Genomic DNA, 22,123 nt, shown 5'->3' with positions numbered 1-22,123 from the left:
CTGGGGTTAGATGGAATCTCAGTGTAGTTTTGATTTGCATCTCCCTGATGGCCAATGATGAAGAACATCTTTTCATGTATCTATTGGCCCTTTGTATCTCTTCTTTTGTGAAGCGTCTATTTAGTTCATTTGCCCATTTCTTGATTGTGTTGTTTGTTTTGCTAGTGTAGATTCTTTTGAGCTCTTTGTTATATATTATTTTGATATAAGATCTTACTAAGTTGCTGAGGATTGCCTCAACCTTTCCATCCTCCTGTCTCAGTCTCCAAAATACTGGGATTATAAGTGTGTACCACCTTTAATGTGTGCTTTGATTCCTTTCTGCCACAAAATTTAAGAAAATGAGTACTTAATTAATTTTATCACCTATTAATCACTGTGACCCAGTGGACAGGCAAAATTAGATAATTTTCACAGTGGTGAAAATTCCCAAATTCTCAACTAGTTGATCCAATCCCAAAATAGAACTCTTAAGCTCCTCTTGAACATTTTTTAGAATAAATCGTATGAGTGATTGAACTTGTAAAGTGACAAAGTTTTTCTATTTCTTTCTCTACAAATAAGTCAGAAATGCCTACAGTTTCTAATGTCCCACCTCTCCTGAGCAGATGTCAGAGGTTACTCATGAAGATGGCCCTGTTATGCTTACTAGTTTATTGAACTATTTGTGCAAGTTTTCAGTAGCTAAATAGATCTTGTTTTATCTTGATTAGCCTAAAGCAATTGAAAAGTAGGCAAAAGTTGAGAAAGGCAAATTAGAAAGATCATGAATAACTCAAGTGATGAATTACCTGCCACAAACTTTCACCGATTACCAAAAATACATTTTCCAAATTGTGGATGGAATATTATTTTTCTAATATAACTCTTGACAAAGGACTATTGTCAAAAATTTGAAAGATACAGATTATCTTCTTAGTGTATATTTATATTTGGAATTGAAGTATATATCCCCTTTTTGCCCCAGAACCCCTCTTTTGCTCCCAAATCTACAAGCTCATTTACTGGAGTCCCTCTATGATAAGAATCACAGCTGTCATTTCATTAAATATCATTTTATTAAGTATCATTTTTATTAAGTGCTTCCTTGGCTACAGTGATTGATTAATGAATGGTAACCTGTTCTAGTTTTGTTTAGCCATAGAAAGCCACTAACTCAGCCAATATTATTTGCTTGGGGGTGGGGTGACCCAAATTCTAAAAACCTTTTCCTCCCTCAAGACTTTTCTTACTGGAGTAGTAGTTAAAAAGAACACCACTCCATTTATTTACAATGAAGTAGTCCACAGTCCATTTTTTTAAAGAAAATATGATTATGAGCTTGAAGTACATCTCTGTTTAGAACACATATTTCTTCTGGAAGAGAATGTAAGGCAGTGTACAAAGGAAGATATTTATCCAGAGACAGGAAAAACAGGTGTTCAGTTTTTTGGCTCTAACTGCCTTTTTTGGATAGGTTTCCATTTCTTAAATCCTAAGATCTTTGGCTGCAGTGCTACAGGATAGTTAACACTATGTGGAACTAGACTATTACAAAAATTTACAATATTTTGTTTTTAAAAATTTTTTATTGCTGCATTATATTCATACATCATATTTGGATAAAAACTTGTGTAAGCCAGGCATGGTGGCGAACGCTTGTAATCCCAGCAATTCGGGAAGCTGAGACCAGAGGATCACAGTTCACAGACAGCCTCAGCTACTTAGTGAGGCCTTCTGCAACTCAGTGAGACCCGGTTTCAAAATAAAGAATAAAAGATAGGGCAGGGGGTGTAGCTCAGAAGTTGAATGTCCCTGGGTTCCATCCCCAGACCGGAAAAAAAAATGTGTAGACATACATACACACATCAATCAACTACTTTCCCCCCAAAACAGTGTCCCTAGCAAGAAATAAACATCATCAGATATAGTGTGAATTGTTACCATTTATTTGGAGTTTTCTACTAGCCATGCACTTGCTTAATTGTTTTGGGAAAAGCAGCTGCTTGAAATTTCAAAGTGGTAAAGCCTCACAAGTTCCATGGACTGAAGGGGTTGGAGAAACATTGTTTAGCTGGCAGTATGACAGTCTCCTGCTTATAGACCTACTTTTCCAATAGAGCATCACTCCTCCTACCCAATTCAATAATGAGCTTCCATGTTTTATGATTGCTTAAAAAGGTGTGTGTGTGTGTGTGTGTGTGTGTGTGTGTGTGTGTTGATCTGCTCTCAATTATCACAGTCTTAGGAGACATAGTAATATTACCATTTTATAGTTGAAAAGTTGAAGGAACTAAGGTTTATCAAGATTATACTCAAGCCGGGCGTGGTGGCGCACGCTTGTAATCCCCGCGCTTGGGAGGCAGAGACAGGAGGATCGCGCAGGTTCGAAGCCAGCCGCGCGCGCTGGTTTAGGAGACCCTGTTTCCAAATAAAAAATGTAAAAATAGGTCTGGGAGTGTAGCCCGAAGGTAGAAGGGCTTCCGGGAACCCCAGTACCACCAAAAAAAAAAAAAAAAAGATTATACTCAAGATTGTCCAGCCAGTAGAAGCAAAGGTGGGATTTGGACTTGGCTTCTTTTGGCCTCGAAGCTCTTTACTTTTCCTGCTACAGGATGTGTTTCCTAGACTATCATTAAAATTCCTGCGAGGACAAGTGCAACCACTGATAGCTTATTGATCCTAACACCTGCGAGTTTGTTCTATTCAAAACTTAAAATATTCACAGGTTAAGCAACCAATCTGTTTTCTGACAAAAAAATATTTATTAAACGAAGGAAGCAAGGAGACACAGCCAGAGTAGGACATAATGCATATGTGAACAAGAGGTATCGTATGTAGGATTTTGGTTCCTGCACAAGAACTTCAAGGAAGGTCCAAGGAAGCAGTAATCAATTTTAGATTTGCTGCTGACTTGGGTGAGGATAGGAGAAGATTAACTAGGGTTGGGGGCTATCATCAGGGCAACACAACTCAGTAATTGGGCATTCCAACTAAAAAGTGGGGAAAATAATGCCTCACTAGACCAAAAGTGTAAAAAACACCATCCACTCAATGAGGAAGTCATCTTAGCCTTTGACAGCTGCAGTTGCAGTATGGTCTCAGAAGTGTCTCCTCTAAATTTTACAGTTGGCATTTTCTTTGTCTGCAATGTTTAACCAACATAAAGACAGGTGGCTTTGTTATTTTTCTCTCTGAGCTATTTTTAACTCTCAAGTAAATGTTTACTCTCTTCTCTAAACTTGCTGCCATTTCAGCAGAGATTTTATTGAACTGGATGACTTGCAGCAGCCAACATCCACCTGATGTTTATCTAAGAGATTCAATATATCCTGAGTATACCTCTTGAAGATGGGGAATCAACCATCTTATCAAAATTTCCCTAAGCTCAAGGAAATTATAGGACCTTGGTAGAGTCAAAAGTGATATCCTTCTAAAACAAATTGGACAACTCAGGGTTAAATAAAATAAATTCCTTCTCATGCTGTGTGTGTGTGTGTGTGTGTGTGTGTGTGTGTGTGTGTGTGTTACTGGGAATTGAACAGAGGGCAAACTACCTCCAAACTGCACTGCCAGCCCCATATGTGTGTGTGTGTGTGTGTGTGTGTGTGTGTGTGTGTGTGTGTGTGTGTATATATATATATATATATATATATATATATATATATATAATTTTTTTAAACAGGGTCTCATTAAATTATGAATGTCTTGCTAAGTTGCTGAGAGTTTCACTAAATTGCTGAAAATAGACTCAAACCTGCAATTCTCCTGTCTTAGCCTCCCAAGTGGTAGGATTGCAGGTATGTGCCACCATGACCGGAGATGCTATAGAGTTTTAGTATCATCTTTCTGACAGAAAACAATTATTATGAGAAGAGATAGCCCTCCTCCTTGTTTCTGGCTTCTGAAATGTAGATAGTGTGCATAGAGATTTGGCTTAGAGGCTAGTGATTTAACTATCTTCTTTCTTAGTCCCCTTGTCCCACACATTTGCTACTTTCTCTCCTGCCTTGGGCTGTATAATGAGAAAAGGCTCATGTCTCACTAATGAAAGCATTATTAAATGATTTACATTATGGCTTGGATACTTTACACTGGATTTAAAATTGGTCAACATAGCTGCAAATACAATGTGGATATATGCGGTCCTGTCCTGATGTTCTTCGCAATCTAGAGATATTCACAACCATGAACACAAAAAGTGAGACCCCAAAAAGAAAGTTCTAAGTGTCATGTTATCATTGACAACAACCAAGCAGTAGCAACTTGGAATGGACCATGGTGATCAAATGTAAGCATCAGAAAAGTGGTTTTATTCAAAACTGAGAAGAACAGTTTTCTACTGATCAAAATGGTTAATTTTAAGTGGAGCAACTTTTTTCTTTTTAGGTACTGGAGATTGAACACAGGGACATTCTACTTCCAAACCACACCCCAGCCCTATTTTTTATTCTTTATTTTGAAACAGGATCTCACTAAGTTGTGGAGGGCCTTACTGAGTATCTGAGGCTGGCCTCGAATCTGCAATCCTCCTGACACAGGCTCCAAGTACTGGGATTATATGCATGTGGCACCATGCCTGGCTTTGGAGCAACTTTTAATTGAAATTCCTGTTCTCAATATATATCTTCCTCTAGCAGAAATTATTCCTGAAGAAAATATAAGTCTGGGAGTTTAGGTTAAAAAACGATCAAGAAATTCTAGTGGAATCGACATAGTACTCTAAATTGATATTACATTTCCTGTAATAGGAAAAAAGTGATTCATATGAATGATGATTTATCATGTAACATTCAGCAAATAAGCAAAAATCAAAATATATGTTTGGCATATACTATATAAGTATTCAAATTTTTCTTGATAGCAGTAACATAATATATATTTAATGAGATACAAACCTAATACATACGGAAAAAACCTCAAGACTATATAGATCCCACATTTATAATGAATTTAAATAGTAATTCAGCCAGGTCTCTAGTTTTTGGTTGGAATGTAGAAGGTAATTGAAGATGAAGACCACAATTACATAAACTAGAGCCATTAAAGAAATTAAATATAACACTTATAAACATGAAAAGTTTTTTTTAAATAAATCAAATATCCTGATGTCAAAACCACAAATTATGAAATTGTATTTGGTTTTCATACTAACACCAAAACTTCAAAATGCATCCATAATTGACTAAACTTCTTTCTGCAGCCTCAGTTTGTACCATGCCAAGCCACATACTGAGGCAAGCACATAAACGTGTACCCGTCACTGATGTAATTTGTGGTCTAAGGACAGAATGCTGGAGAGACCCTGCAGTCACCTCCAAACAGAGGTCTTTGGGGCAGATCATTGAAACTGAATCAAGGATTGGAAACTAAATGTTTTACTGTGTGATTGAGGTCTGTTACTGGTCATCTTATCAGAATAAAATGATGTGTGGATTGTGGCATATTTTAAAAAATATGCAGAAAAGTAGAAGGTTTAAAAAAAAAGAAAGAAACTACAAGCATGCAAAAATTTCTCAAAACAGCTTAGGTGGTAGCTGTTTTCTCCCCACAAGGCATCTATTTTCCTTCTGTGCCCTGACCTTGACATATTAAGTGCATGGTACAGTGTCTTTATACATTTCCCAAATGGGTCACTTTCTGAAGTTATGAGCAGGATTGCAACAGAGAAGTTGAAATTTCATGGCCTTTGTAAATGGGCAAAGCTGAGACCTCATCCTGTCTCTGGCCTCTACTGGCTGTTAGCCTTGGGTAAGCAATGATCTAATCTGAGTTACAAAATCTATAAAATCACTTATCATTATATTATAGAGTGCTTTGTGAAAGTGTGTGTACGTGTTTGTGTGCATGTGTGTGAAGAGACAACACAGAGTTTATTTTGTTGGGTTAGAACAGTAAATAGAGGCTGTCACAGCAGGATTAGTGTTGTCATTGTTATTGATAGTGTTACCCAATATCTGAATTATTGAGGGTCTCCCTTTTATATAGCTCTGATTCTGCCCTTACTTTTTGACCTTCACTGCCCTGCTTATTTCTAAGAACCACTTTATCTATATCTAATAATGCTTTCTGTTAGGTTTCTCTGCAGCATCAAATGTAGCAAATAGGGTAGCGGTGGAATACAGGCACACAGACACGATGATCTCCATTGTTCATGGAACACAGGCATAATATTAGTGCTTACATATTCAGGAGAAATGCCCTAAATCTTTCTGAGTATAAGAGAAATATTATAAAGAATGGGTTGGCTTAGGCCATTTATAATATAGTAGATAATCATGTTTAAGTTTTCAAATTTAGAGAGTAAACTTCCAAAATTTGACAAAGCTTTTTCTTTGCAAGCTTTTGAACATATTTTTATATTCACTCATTTTGGCAATGAATGTAAAGGAAGAGTAGAAATTTTTTCATCAAGCATTCTAATGCAGCCGACATCAGGAATTTATTTGCCACAGGAATAGCATTTCTAGGTGGCACCCAGAATGCAATATCGATCCCTATTCAGTCATAGTATATTTCATCCATTTTATTTTTATTTTAGGGTATAATATCTGAGGGAAATTGTTCTTCAGCTAAAAACTGAAGGTTATTAATATTATTAGAAATGTCTTTCTTTTCTTGTGGTATTGGGGAAGGAACTCAGGGGTATTCTACCTCCAAGCTACACCCCCAGCCTTATTTTTTATTCTTTATTTTGAAACAGGGTCTCACTTGGTTGCAAAGGGCCTCACTAAGTAACTGAGGCTGTCCACAAACCTCGATCCTCCTGTCTCAGCCTCCCTAGCTTGTAATCACAGCATTTACCACCATGCCTGGCTAGAAATGTCTTTTTTAAGTCATCATGTGAGTACCTAAATACCTTAAATATATTGGGGTATGATATTATCAAGATCTATCTAGGGTACCTATAATGATATTGTTCTAGGTAACATTATTAATACTTTTATTGCATCTTTTCACCTTGTTTTTAAAGCTTACATAATGTCTTATAAATGCTTCTTGACCTTTTGTCATCTGTTAGAAATGTGGGGTTGCTGGATCATAGGAACAATATAATCATGTGTGATATTAGTATTTTAAATGATTAGTTTAAACATGAGTATTAACAGTCCACACGGTCTCAGATACTAAATCCTTGATCAAATACTTCTGTTTGTCTTAAATCACTAAGAATGAGTTAAATCAGTTTTGTTAAAAAAATTTGTTTTTTATGGCAATACAATCATGCCTTCCTTGATACAAATTAACTGAGAAATAATGACAATCACCAATGAAATGATATACATGCTTTTGGTCTCCTTTGTAGGTACATCCACCCTAACTTCAGGTTTTCTCTGCTCACTGCTGCCTGCCCTGGGCATCCTCTTCTACTTGGAATTCTGAATATGATGTGACAGAAGCTGTTCCCCAGCTCAGAGGACACACTTCATCCCGGGATGACAATAATTCCTTCCAATTCCTGCGGTTCCATCCTAAACCAAATAAATTGTACATCAACAAACTATCCAACTGATTTACAACGTGTTATGACTGAGGCATCCAGGAACCACTTCATCCAAAAGAAAAAAACACTTTGAAATGGATATAAAATGCTTTTTAACTCGTTCCAATATGCCTTATAAACCACCTAACCTGATTCTGTGACAGTTGCATGATTTAATACAATGGGACAAGTTACAGTGTTCAGTTCAATACTATAGGCTGTAGAGTGAAAGTAAAATCACCATATACAGGTGCTTTCAATTTAATAACAAGTTGTGAAATATAATAGAGGTTGAAATGTTGATTGTATGTGGTAAATGTAAGAGTAATGCAGTCTCTTGTACTATCCTCTCTTTTTGGGTCTTGCATATTTTCAAATGGCCCCTCTCACTCATGGCATTTTGAGTTTTCCTGAACAGTAGTAGACTATGACAGGAACATTTTGAAATAAAGTCCATTACCAAATCACTCTTATGAATGAGTTGAAAGGTCTTGAAAACCAAATTCTAGAACTTCTTACCAGTATTCTTATTTTTTGAAGTAATTTTCTAACTATTTGATTTTCAGAATCAGTAATAATTTTCAGTTGGTTTTCTAATAGTAATTAACATACCATGTGAAGTTTTTTTTTTTACTTTTATATTCTACTCTGAAGTTATTTTGTGCTTTTCTTATCATCAGTATCAAACCTCAAAAACCACAGCTCTTATCTGGAGTACCTTCATGTTGCTGTATTTATTCACATGTAGAATGATGAATTTTGAGAAGTAGAGTGCTTCCATTTTTTTTTATTGAGGTGTGACAGTCTTTATACAGTAGGCATAAATGATAGTTAAGTGAATATTCAGATTACCTAATAATATTCTAATATCTTTGCTTCTGTGCTTCATTTCTAAGTATGATCTTTCTTTGTTGAAGGTATGGAATCAAAAATTCACCTATAGGTTGAAAAAATTACAGTATTCCTTTTTTAAAAAATTAAGTTTTAAGCTCATTTGCTACTTCAAGGCCATACTGAAAACTGGCTAAAAATACCAAATTGATGTGTTACTAGTGGTACTTTGACAAGTATGCAAAGCTGGAAGGCTAGAAGGAGACAGTCACTTAGTGTGTCTTATGGTGTCTTCCAAATGTTGGTGCTTAGGGTTTTTATAAGGTGTGAAAATGAAGATGCACATTTTTTCATTTTCCATGGTGTGCATGGATATGTGTTTGAGTGTGGATATGGAAGAACTCGGGAAATAAAGAATTAGCTGGCTCATGAAAAAGTGCAATGTCTGATGCTTCAAGAGGAATAATCCTATTTTATTAGCACAGTCTTGCTAGCTAATTAGAGATAAAGTTTATCTTTTTAGAGAGGATACCTTATAGGTTCATAAAATATCATAAAAATATTTACAGGAAGCAAAATAAATCTATTACAATTTTACTCCCCTATCTTTAGTTTGTATAATTTTGTACTATATATCTATGTGTAAATGTTTAGAGTCTTAATTATGAAAATATCAACAAATATTTCATTAATTTACATTTAACTCTTTTATTATAAAAGTAAACTTTTTAAAATCAGTGAAATGAATGATTTCCCAATGGAAGTATGCCAACAATCTTTTGATCATTGCCAGATTTCATAAAATAATTATTTGAAAAAAAACAAAATGACTTCATACTATCAAGAAATGAATACTCCATAGTCCTTCTGTATAAATGTTGGTAATTTCCTTGTTAAACTTTGGGGTTTTACTTTTGCAGTGTGACTCTCGTTGGGCATTTTTATATAATCAACAATTATACCTTTTGCCAAATGCATGCTTACCTTTTATTTTCTAATCTAAGGAAATAAAGAGCAAAACTGTCTAGATTTAGCATAAAATGGTTCTGAAAGGTAAGGAAAACAAAACGGACTTTGGAGGTGGTTTATTTTTAAATTTGTGACAGATGAAATAGACTAAAATCTCTCAGACACTGATAACTTAAGCTTTTTATTTCCTCATACAATTGTACAAATTTGACCGCGACCATCAGTTTTAAACTGTTGTCAAACTAACTAATGTATCATATGCTTTAAGATGCAAGATTCTTAATTAAACTTTATATAGATATAGATACATCTCTGGTTTCTTTGTATTTCAGGAGAGGTGATAGTAGTTTTATTTGATACTGAAAATCTGGAATTGATTTTTTTTAGTTATTTTTATTATTTTTCAATGGAGTAGCCTAGGACTGTGCTTTGTCCTTTTTATGAATGAAAACAAATTATAAAGAAATAAATGTCTTACTGTTACCCAAAAAATAACAACTTTCCTTTTCTAATGTTTAAGTTAATTTTTAAAGGTTTTTATTATAAGTTCAATAGCATGAAATACATATTGGTGTTTATGCAACAGTGCAATATTGATCTGGTTCAATGTTGCAAAAACTTCACACAGAGAAACACACACACACACACACACACACACACACACACACACACACACATACACACACACATTATTACATTAAGATAAGATAAACCAGTAAGTAACGTTGACTCCTAGAAGATGCCAATAAGTATGTCTATAGCCAGACCCTAGACAAAATACTTGGAAAAAAAAATAGAGGACTGCTTAATCTTGAATGTGCTGAGACAGTAATAAATAAATTTGTGTAATACCTTGAGTGTACAGCCATGGAATCTGAAGGAAGTAAATGTATTTGAGTCCTAAGGGAGACTAGGTCAGGACTCTGAATCTCAGGGCTTTCTGTGCTCTGCCTTTTTGTATTCTCTTGTGCTCAAACTCCAATTTTTCTTTGCCACTCTGACCTCCCTTCCTGTTTTATAAAGCTTTCTTCTCCCTGGACCCTAACTTTCCCTTTTAAACCCTGCCTCCATTTCTTGATCCTAAGCATTAAGTTACTTCCATTCTAATATTTTGCTTTAGGTATTTGACCTTCAACTGACCTCAGCTCAATTTTTTCAGTCTTTAGGAGATCAAAGCTGCTTTCTGTGAGTATATTCTCCAGTTAGTAGCTCACAAACCTGGCTGCACATCAGAATCAATTCGTGAATTTGAAAAAAATAATAATAAAATGGATTCCCTTGCCTTAGTCCAAATTTATCAAATTGGAATCTGAGAGTAAGGCACAGTCAGCTATATTTTGGGGATGGTATTCAGGAATGTTTGATAGGAGATAAAATTTGATAAGCAAATCTTCATGATTACTACAAACTATATTAACTGAGTATTTTGATTGAATCAATATAGTTAAACATATGTATACATAATTAATTTTTTTATTTTTGGCATAAGGTCTAACTCCTGAGCTACACCCTAGCTCTATTTTATTTTTTTATTTTAAAACAAGTTCTCACTAAGTTGCTGAGGACCTCAATACGTTTCTAAACCTGGCTTTGAACTCGCACTCCTCTTATCTCAGTCACCCAAATCCTAGGATTACAGGTGTGTGCCACAATGACTGGTTATGTATACATAATTTAGATACCTCAGAGGAAAAACTAATATATTATATTCACTTGCCTAACTACTGATTTACTTATGACTATTCTTATCTTTTCTCCTACACATTAAGTAGCAAATTCTATACACATTTTGTGTAACAAAAAATATCTCTAATTTGTTTGAGCCTAAAATGAGGCAACAAACTGAAATGTATCTCACAAGATTTCTTCTCTAAAGGAATGTGCATTTTCTTTGTATTTTCATATTTCTTTTTTTCTTGTTTTTACTTAGAAAATTAATTAAATTTCAATCCTTATTTTTCTGAGTCTATAATCTTCTGAAGGTTGCTAATAAAAAATATGGATGAAAGGTGTCCCGCCCTCAGTATTTGTCTTTTCTGTATAGAAACATGGAGATTTTTGAACAAGTTTCCTCAATAAATGAGTTTACAGGAAGCCTATATTGCATTTCCATATTTTTATCATATTTTCAAGTCAGATTTCCCATTTTAGTTACTCAAAATAAAATTTATATTTGGAGTAACATAGCCCAGTCCCTGCAATGCAATTACTAATCTGGCTTTAGAATTCCATCTGGCTAATTGCAAGGCAGAACTGTGAAATGGAGTCTCTCCTCCTTATCTGCTATCTCTCTTCATATGGGCTCATTTGCTTTCACAGATACAATCTTGAGAGCAATGCTGAGAACCTTCAGTCTTTCTGATGTTAATTCCCTAGGGCTATAAATTCTTTTTTTTGTCCTAAAAGTTAGAAGTCTGAAGTCATAGTGTCAGATTGCCTTTAGGGACTTCTGTAAGAGTCTCTGTTCTATGGTTCTCTCTCATCTTCTGGTAACTGCAGGCGCTCCTTGGTGTTCCTTGGCTTGCAGCCCCCTCCTTTGTCACATAGTATCTCTGTCAGCATTTTCACCACTTATAATCCAAAGAAATGACAATGTGCAAGAAGGAAGACCTATTTTCTCAGAGCTTTGTTTTGGAGTTTCGGGGTTCAGCCCACCTGAGGCTGGCTTACTTAAATTCTTACTCAACTTAATAATATCCTCTCCTTACCCAACTCCTATACCCATCACCCCAGCTCCTCCCCCATCACCCAACCCTCACCACTGGAAAAAGTACTGCTAACATGCTGACAACCTCTAAATTCCTACTACTAAGACTGGATTAAACATAATACCCACAAATGATGGGAAGACATCAGAAAAACAGGCCTGAGGACCTTGAAAATACAAGAACTAGGAATAGTGAAGACACAATAGAAATCACATATACTGAAATACAAGAAATGCAAGAAGGGGAGTTCCAAATCTTGATCTACAATATGATGAAAGGATTTAAAACAAGTCTACAGATAATGAGAGAGGAAATAGAGACACTAAGAAAGAATCAGAAAGAGGTCGGGAATGAAATGAAAGAGTCAGTAAATGAAATGAAAACAACAATAAAAAGAAATTCTGGAAGATTCAATGAAATAGAAAGTAGAATATCACTGTTAGAAGACTGTTCATTCAAAAACAAAAACATGGTCAACAGCATACAGAAGTCATTACAGCAACAAAATCTAAACATCCAACAACTATGGGACAATATGAAGCATCCTAACTTACAGATAAAAGGCAATGAAGAAGGAATAGAGGTACAGACCAAGGGCATTTGTAATCTCTTCAGAAAAATATATTCAGAGAATTTTCCAAACATGGAAAGAGACTTGGATCTTCATGTCCAGGAGACATACAGAACACCATTAAGACAAGATCAAAGAAGAATCTCTGCATGCTATATAATAATTAAAATGACCAACAAAGAGGCAAAGGAAATAATCTTAAAATCAGAGAGAACAAAAGGATGGGTAACATATAAAAATAAAACAATAAAAATCACTCCAGATTATACAATACAAGTCATGAATGCCAGGAGAGACTGGTATGATGTGATCCAGACCCTGGAAGAAAACAACTTCCAACCAAAATTGCTATAATTATTTAAAATTTATGGAGAAACAAAAGTGTTTCAAGATAAGCAGAACTTCAAAAAATTCATGAATTCAAATCCAACACTAGAGAAAATACCTAAAGAAATAAACCATAAAGAGAAAAAAGAAGCAGACTTCAAAACCAGAGAAGAGATAAAGTTGATCACTGAGGCATCTAAGTAAATAAGAAATAATATTGTATCCCTCAGAAGATAGAACACAAAATGACAGGAAACAAACACCATATTTCAATAATAACTCTGAACATCAAAGGACTTAACTCACCAGTCAAAAGACATAGACTGACAATGTGGATTAAAAGAACACAATCCAAATATATGTTGTTTGCAAGAAACTCAACTTACAACCAAGGACATTCACAGACTGAAAGTGAAAGGATGGAAAAATGGCAGGGTAGCAACACTGATATAAAACAAAACAGACTTTAAGCTAGAACACATCAGAAGAAAAAAGGAAGGGCACTTTCTTTTATTAAAAGGAATAACCTACCTAGAAGATATAATGATAGTAAGTGTGTATGCCCCAAATGTGGGTGTAACCACATTTGTAAAACAAACACTCCTGGACATCACATCTCAAATAGACCCAAATAAAATAATATTGGGAGACTTCAACACACCTTAAAACCTGGATGTGCACCACTCTTATTATGTGGATGTGATTGAAATGCTGCTGCTTCAAGCATGTTTTCAGAAAGCATTTGTGTGGATAATGAGCAACAGCATGGATGAATTTAAAATGCATTATGCTAAAAAAAATAAGGCAGATGAAAGGCTGTGTGGTTTGATATGACATGCAGAAAAAAAAAAACTTGAGGGACAGCTTAGTTGTTGGCAAGGTTTTTGGGTAAGAGTCTGACTACACAGGAGCAGCAAGAAATGTGATAGAATTGGTGGTGTTGACTCAAATCTGTTCATTTGTCATAAGACTTCACAAAAAGAATGAGTTTTAGTCTATGTGTATTAAAAACCCTTTAAATGCAGTTACAAGAAAATAATAGGCAATTGAATAGACTTTTGGTAGTCTTGTAACTCTATTATTACCTGTGAGAATTTAGGTAAAAATTATAACCTTTCAAGGATGTTTTCTCTTTTGCAAAACAGGAATAACACTCCTCAGTAATCAGAATTATTTCAGTTTCACGTGTCAGTCAATTCAAATAAGTTTAAGGAAAAGGAAGAGTTCTATTGGCTCAAATGATGAGATATCTGAGATGGACTAGATATGGGGCTTACATAGTGCTTTCAGGAAATTTTCTCTCCACTCATGGGTTCTGCTTCTTTAGAAAGCTATTCATTGTGCCATATATCAGAAGTGCTGATGGAGTCTATCTTCCTTTCTGGTAGTCCAAAAGTAGAACCTCTCTCTTTTTAATTTAGCACATATACCAAATCTCACTGAAGATTCAGGTTATCTCTGAAAGTTGAATGTATTTTACTGAACCATCCTTGGTCTCCTGTCTACTTATGGGCAGTTGGAAAATGACAAAAAGACTTATGAAATTCTCATCAGGACACATTAAGTGAAAAAAATAGTTTTTTCTAAAGAAAGGTACCTATTGGCACCAAGACCCTCTCTTCTTCTACTATATTTTAAGGGAAGAGAGTGAGAGTACACCAAGAAATCCCAACGGCACTGTTTTAATTATGTCTTAGAAAGAATGATGAATATCTGGATAAGTAATAATTTTCAAGAGACTTCAGAAGTTCACTAGAAAATCTCATAGAAATAGACAATCATCCAAATTAATTACATGAAAGAGACATGCTAAAGTGTTGAAGACATACATATTATTTTAAGCTAGATATATTATCCCTTTATTACCAAAACAACTGTAACATCTTAGTGACATATAAGCAATAAACATTATTATATTCATACATCTGGGTAAATAGTGATATGTGGTTTTGCTAACTGAGTTGGGCTTCTTCATTTGAGTATGAGTGTCAGATGTTAGAGGCTGCCTTTATGGAGCCTTTCAGCCAATTTGGCTCTGCTTCGGTTTTCTCCCATCCTCCAATAGGCTAGTCCTGGCCTGTCCTCATGGCAAAGACAGAAGAAGTACAAGAAAACAAGTGGAAACGTGTATGTTCTTTTTCAAGCCTTTGCTTGTTTTGTGTCTCCTAATGTCCCATTGAACCAAATTGAGTCATATTATAAACCCAGAGCCAAAAGGCAGGGCAGGTCATCTACATGTATTGATGGATACATTAATACTACAAATAAAAGGTATGAATGTAGGCAGTGCTGAAGAATTGAAGCCAAATGGTGCAATCTACCATGGATACCTACCAAATTCCACTGCATCTCATAGAGTATCAATTTTACTCTTGAAAAATATTAAACTAACTAGTAACACATCAAGCTAAACATGCTATAACACATCATGCTAAATTTTTATTGTATATTTACTGAAAGCTAAATAAACAAATGCAGATTATTTACAATTCATTATCTTTATGGGTAAACAAATAGGACTATATAAAAAATTCATCATGTAAGAAAGTCCTAAATTCTCCACATCTAGAATATAGTCATTTTAAAATTGGATAATTGATACTTGTATTTTTCCACAAAAAAAATCATCCTTAAGTGGTATTATTGTATGCATCCTAGCTCAGGGGTGGAAAACCAAATTCTCCTACCATATTTGTCTATTAAGTTACTAGAAGGCTCTAGAAGGCTCTAGGGACAAAGTCCAATGTAATCATTATCCAGGTTAAGAATGTAACTTAGGAGAACTTTAGGGAGAACATAAAACATAATTTGAATATTTAAAATATTCAGAAAATTAAAAACTATTACAAAGACATTAACATTATTTTGTTCAATTTATCTGTGCTAGTGTAAAAATATACTTAGGAAAATAAAGAGGCAGACTTTGAAAATATATTCATCTTCAAAGGGATTATTTACACTACTAAAAAATGCAAACAGCTTTCAGAAAAAATATATTGATTATAATTTTGGCAAATGAGACTTTATTGATTCTGTGTATTATTTTCTCTGATTTGAACAGAAGAGTCTACTATTTTAAAATCATCATACTTTGATATTCATTGTAGCATTCTCAACAATACAATTTGGGGAGTATTTTATCACTAAAGTTTTTTTTGGAAACACAACAACCCTCTGAAAGTATAATTTATTAGGAGTATTAAACAAAATATTTTGAACTTTAGATCTAGAGATATTGAGCTATCTACATGATTCACAATGGTTCTAATTTTGTTTATCATAATAGGAGGAAGTTTACATCAATACTTACTGGCTTAACCTCCTGTAATTTCAAATCATGCAATAAGATAAATTTCCATTTCAAAAAAGAAATGTCATTTCTTTCTTTAATTATTTACTTGGGTTTCCCATATGTCATATACGGTGTATTTCTAGCTCACCCTATATATGGGCATGGTTCTAGGAACCTGTGAGCTAAATACTGACAATTTACTTCTGTGCTTCAATTACAAAAAGGAAGAAAAATATAGCATATTTTGCAGGACTTCATGATAGCATAGTTTATATAGTGATGTCAAATACACAGAAAAAAGTGGCATTCCAGGCAGAGGCTATGACTTTAAAGAAAAATCAAAGATCCCACAGAAACTGATGAGGAAAAGACACACTATGTCCTCCTCATAAAAGAAACAGGACAGATGGTCACTGAACTGACAGATGAAAGTGCTCTCAAACCAGAAACCATGATCCAAAATATACAGAAGTAAGGAAAAGTAAGCCACATTCCCATAAGACTACTGAGCAATCGAGGAATGCACATCAAAGCTTTTCTGCTGTTGAAACTTCACTGCACCAAGAACACCTTAAACCTGTAGGTATTCTGTTAATATATTGAATTACACTGGTTTTCAAATGTTAAACTAATTTTGTATTCTTAGGATAATATATTTTTATATATTACACATTTTATTGGTTAATATTTGGGGAGATTTTTAATGTCAATGTTCATGAATATTCATTTATAATTTTATTATCTTTTATTTTTTATTTTTTATTAATGTATTGTAGTCATACAACTTAATGAAGTACAAGATGGTAAAGGCATATATGCACACATCACTCATTTAGCCTGTCCCCAATTCCCACCCCATTTCCTCACCGCTTTCTCCTTCTCATGTTTGACTTAGTGATTGATTTTGTTATGTTTGTAAGTGTACATCATATACATTAGAGAATTTCCCTATTTCACCTTCTCACCCCCCTAAGTTAGGTCACCTTATTTGCTCATCTATGTTTTCTCCTTCTTTGTCTAGAGTTCCCCCTATGACCCTTTTCTCCCTAGCTTCCACATATTAGGAAGAGCATTCGATTTTTTTACTTTTTGTTACTAACTAATTTTAAAATGGGCCCATATTGCCTCCAAGGCTGGGATCAGAGCTTGCTGAGGGGTGAGGCCAATACTGGGGCCAGCGAGTCCAGGATAGGGGCCTGCCATGAAGCAAGGCTGGTGCTGGGGCCTCAGAGGCTGGGATCGAAGCCTGCCAAAGGTTGAGGCCAGTGCTGGGGTCAGACCGGCATTGGAATCTGCCATGAGGCAAGGCTGGTGCTGGGGCCTATGAAGCTGGGATCGGAGCCTGCCATGAGGCAAGGCTGGTGCTGGGGCCAGCGAGGCTGAGAACGGGGCCTACTGTGAGGCAATGATGGTGTTGCGGCCTCTGAGGCCGGGATTGGAGCCTTCCAAGGGGTGAAGCTGGTGTCAGGGCCAGTGAGGCTGGGATCAGAGCCTGCTGTGAGGCAGGACCATTGCTGGGGCCTCGGAGGCAGAGATCGAAGCCTGTCAATGATTGAAGTTGGTGCCGGGGCCAGTGAGGCCAGGATCGGAGTCTGCCGTGAGGCAAGGCCAGTACTGGAGCCTCGGAGGCTGGGATCAGAGTCTGCCAAGGGGGGAGGCCGGTGCTGGGGCCTCAGGACGAGATCCGAGCCTGCCATGTGGCAAGGCCAGTACTGGGGTCAGCAAGGCTGGGATCTGTGCCTGCCATTTGGTGAGGCTGTAGCTGGAGCCAGCAAGGCTGAGATAGGAGATAGCCTAAAGACAAGGCCGGTTCTGGGGCCCCCAAGGCTGGGATCAAAGCCTGCCATGAGACAAGGCTGGTACTGGAGCCAGCGAGGCTGAAAGCAGACTCTACTGGGTGGCCAGGCCAGTGCCAGGGCCTTCAAGAGTAGGATTAGAACTTGCAAAGTGGCATACACAAAGAAATAGCACAGGGAAAAAAAAATCAAATGCTCTCCCTAATATGCAAGACAAGGAAGAAATGGGTAATAGGAGGGAATCTAATGGAAGAAGGGGCCCTATGGAGGAGCAATTAAGGTGAGCAATCAGAGGGGATGGGATGGGGGAAGATGGAATCTCTTTAAAGCACATGATGTACGTAAATAAGTATATCAATATTAAACACTAAATCAAGCATGGGATTGAGGGAGGGGGAAGGATTGGGATGGGGATTGGATAAAGGTTGATTGGATGATGTGTACTTGGATATCCTAACAAGTCTTTTATTCCATTATGATGTTTGACTATAATGCACCAATAAAAATATATTTTTAAAAATGAGCCCATATTTTTCTAATGTCCAATTCATGCTGTTGAATTGTTTTTTCTAAGTTATATCCAATGCATTTTTGGAGTGATCATCTTCTAGGAGCCTGATTGTTTGAATAATTGTTTGAAATTGTTGTTTGAATCTTCTAGGATCTTGACTGTTTGAATTGATGCCTTCACTTAATGATTGCATCTTTTATTTCTTTTAGACTCTCTCTAAATTTTTTTCAGATGTTCTGTATTACCTCTACAGTTACATTCATGATTTGACCTTCTGAAGAACTTTGCAATTCTGTATTGTCAGGTTTTATTATTGTGGGGTGGGAATTCATTGCTTCTTTGTTATTCCTTCTTCTCATGATTTCAGAAGTTTGTATCTGTTGCTTTTGATAGATTTCTCTGTCTCTAGATGTCATCTGGTGTATCCAAGGGCATGTTGTGTTGTATTCAATAGTGAAGGTTGAGTGTGGAGGAAAATGAAGTTGTAAATACAAGAATATGGTAAAGCCACAGATAGGATCAAATAGAATGAGTTTATGGGTTTGGTGACGTAGTACAGAGTAGAAATTGGAGATAATGAATGTGTAGTGGTATTCTAGTAATAAATGTAGAGTTTTTAGTATAGTGATATGAAGTGAATTTAATAGAGAGTAAAAAAGAAGAAATAAAAGTGATGTAGAGAAGAGAGTAGGTATGTACAAGGAAGAACCTTGGGAGAGAGTTTGGGGAGAGGGTCAACAAACAGGCATACACACTCACACACACACAAAAGAACAAAAACCAAAATAACACCAACAACAAATTAATGCAAGTCTACAAGTATATAAATACTCATCCGACTAGGCCTCTATAGTCTCTCTCTGTGCAGACACCAAATGTCACTGGAACCTTTTCTTCTGCAAGTCTGATTCTCTGAGTCTTTCTCAGTCTATGCAGATGACCAGTATCAATGAAGCTGGATTTAATATTAAGCATCCACACTTTCCACAAATGTGGATACTCAGTCTCTCCCTGCCTCTGTAGATGGCAGATGCCTCTGAGAACAAACTCAGTGTAAGAGCCTCTGTTCTCCACTGCTGGTCTTATCTGACATATCCCCATTCACCATGATTGGGTGTTCTGTGGTGATCCTGGAGAGTCTGCTAGTTGGGTCAAGTGTTAAGCATATTTTCCACTGTTGCAAAGCCTGAATCTGTCTGAGCCTTTGCTATGTCTAACAGCAGACTCTACCTCCACCTTCTTTGGGTTAAACAGAAAAGTCTCAGACCCAGGGAGTTTATCATGGCTGCATGGTTCCCTGGAGGTGCCACCAGGCTTTCTCCTGCAGAAACTGCAGCTTCACTTACAATGATTTTTGAGTATCATTCTGGATTTCTGGAGGTCACCACTGCTGCAAGTTGTAGCCAATGTTTGTGCAGGAGAAATGGATGGCCCACAATTCCAATGATCCGCAGCTGCCCAATTCAGGTCCCTTGTTGCCCACCTGTTGTTCCTGGAGTCAGGTATGTCACGGCAAGATGGCACCAGTGTGGCACCCACAGCTGCAAGGTGGGTGGGTTTTCCCTTCGATATTCTGGATCCCCAAAGGGTGTGGCGAGCTCAGCCTCCATTGATGAAAGCTGCAGCCAGTGTTTTCACAGAAAGAACTGATGGCCCACAACTCAGATGATCTGCATCTGCTCATTTCAAGTCCTTGGCTGTTTTCCTGTTTATCTCTGGAGTCAGGTGTAGTGAGGCAAGATGTCACTGCTGAGATACCCACTGCCGCAAGGCAGGCTGGTTTCTTTTCTGTTCTCTGATCAGTCTTCTAGCCTTTCTTTTTCTCTAGCCTTGTACCTATCATGTTATTCCTCTATTGGTAGTATTTTCTGGCTTTGTAGAACAGTTTCCAAGGTAATGGAGATCAAGTGTTAGCAGGACTGAAATGTGCTTCCCTCAGTCGCTATCTTACCAGAAGTCCCCTGATTTTAATTTAATATTTTGGTAGTCTTTGTATAATTTCTGCCTTCTTGAATTTGTTGAGACTTACTTGGTAGGATAGTGGATGGTCCAACTTGGTGGTTGTCTCAAGGACACTCCAAATAAATGGCAACTGTGATTCTTATTTTGTTTGTGCATGGTACTTGGGATTGAACTGAGGGGTATTCTACCTCTGAGCAACACTCCTAGACCATTTTACTTTTTATTTGGAAACAGAGTTTTACTTGGTTGATGGAGCCTTGTTAAATTACTGAAGCTGGCCTTGAACCTGAAATCTTTGTATCTCAGCCTCCCAAGTACTGGGATTATAGGCATGCACTGTGCTCAGCTGCAACTGCAATTTAAATGTAAAATCTTATATAAATGTTGTACATCAAGTTGCTTGATGATATTGTTGAGGCCTTTTTTATCCTTATCAAATTTCTTTTATTATTTACTGACAGGAGAGTTGGGATATCTAAAAATAATCATGATTTTTTTATATTTCTCCTTCCAATTCATTTTTTGTGCTGAGTATTTTTAATCTGTTATTGGGTGTATATGCAATTATTAGTGTTCAGTATTCTTGATGACTTGATACTTTTAGGTTTGTAAAATATGTCTCAAAATTTTTAGTAATATTTCTTATCCTAAAGTTTGTCTCATACCAATATGGGCATTCCAGTTTTATTTTTTCCCACTTTGTATATCTTGGTTTATTCTTTATTTTTTTGCTATTTTTGTTTTTATAGTTGATGTAAGTTTCCCATATATAGTTTATAGTTTTAAAAATTTCTCCAACTCTATTATTAGCCCCTACCACTAATGTTTTCATCTTCTCTAAGTTTGCTTACTCAAACCCTTATAAAAGTCAAAGCATTAGAGAATGTTCTTGCAATTTACAAAAATGAGTAACAAGATTATGTGACCATCAGCTCCTTTGAATGCCTGGCCACAAGCAAAATGGATTTCTTTTTTTGTTTTGTTTTGTTTTTGTGGGTCTGGGGATGGAACACAGGGGCATTTGACCTCTGAGCTACAACCCATGCCTTATTTTTTGTTCTTTATTTTGAAACAGGGCCTCACTAAGTAGCTGAGGCTGTTCACAAACCGTGATCCTCCATTCTCAGCCTCCTGAATGCTGGGATTACAAGCATGCACCACCATGCCCGGCTCAAAATGGATTTCTTAACAAAGACATGTACTGTTTTCTTTCTGTTTTACAGGGTGAAATATTTGTTTCTTTCTTGTACATACATCCTGAAAAACTCAAGAAGTGGCCATCACTTTTCTTCACTCTGATATTTTTCTGCCTTGTAACTTAAACCTGAGTAGTCACATCATATAAAATTTATGATGCTACAGGAAACAGATTAATGAGCTGGTTTACTTGCCTGATGAGTTTCTCAGTTTTCTAATTTAGATTTTCCAATATAGTTTTCCAAGATATAAACTATCTTCATCTGCGGTTTAAGCAAGGCAGCTGCTTTCCTTACCTTGTGATATACTAAAGACCAGTAGAGAAGGACTGGTTTGATAGTTTTAAGTTCCACAAAGTCATGAAGAACTTAGACCCTTTTTAGCTCACCAATCTATTGTTCCTAAGGTATGACTTCTGTCTTCAAGGTCCAAAAGGGTTCCAGGCAGCAGAATGGAGGAAGAAACAAAGAAGTGAAGGGTGTGTTCTAGCTGTTTTC

General features: G+C 36.3%; 1 protein-coding gene across 2 annotated transcripts in view; it reads left to right on the top strand.

The window, feature by feature from the left end:
- The window catches only part of CNTN1 (contactin 1), a gene marked incomplete at both ends in the record, with an annotated part of 193,938 nt that extends 185,723 nt beyond the window's left edge, over positions 1-8,215 (top strand). Inside the window, one exon of one of the 2 annotated variants that reach the window (XM_080705114.1) lies at positions 8,117-8,215. In XM_080705114.1, coding sequence (XP_080561240.1) covers positions 8,117-8,215 — 99 coding nt within the window. Of the gene's footprint in view, positions 1-7,285; positions 7,363-8,116 lie in introns of those variants that run through there. The other variant, XM_080705115.1, reaches the window with a different exon arrangement.
- Positions 8,216-22,123: the final 13,908 nt, after the last annotated feature.

The sequence above is a fragment of the Muscardinus avellanarius genome, assembly GCF_963383645.1.
Source record: "Muscardinus avellanarius genome assembly, chromosome: 11".
NCBI lineage: Eukaryota > Metazoa > Chordata > Mammalia > Rodentia > Gliridae > Muscardinus > Muscardinus avellanarius.
The sequence above is the reverse complement of the archived record's forward strand: the minus strand, read 5'-3'. Positions and strand labels throughout refer to the sequence as shown.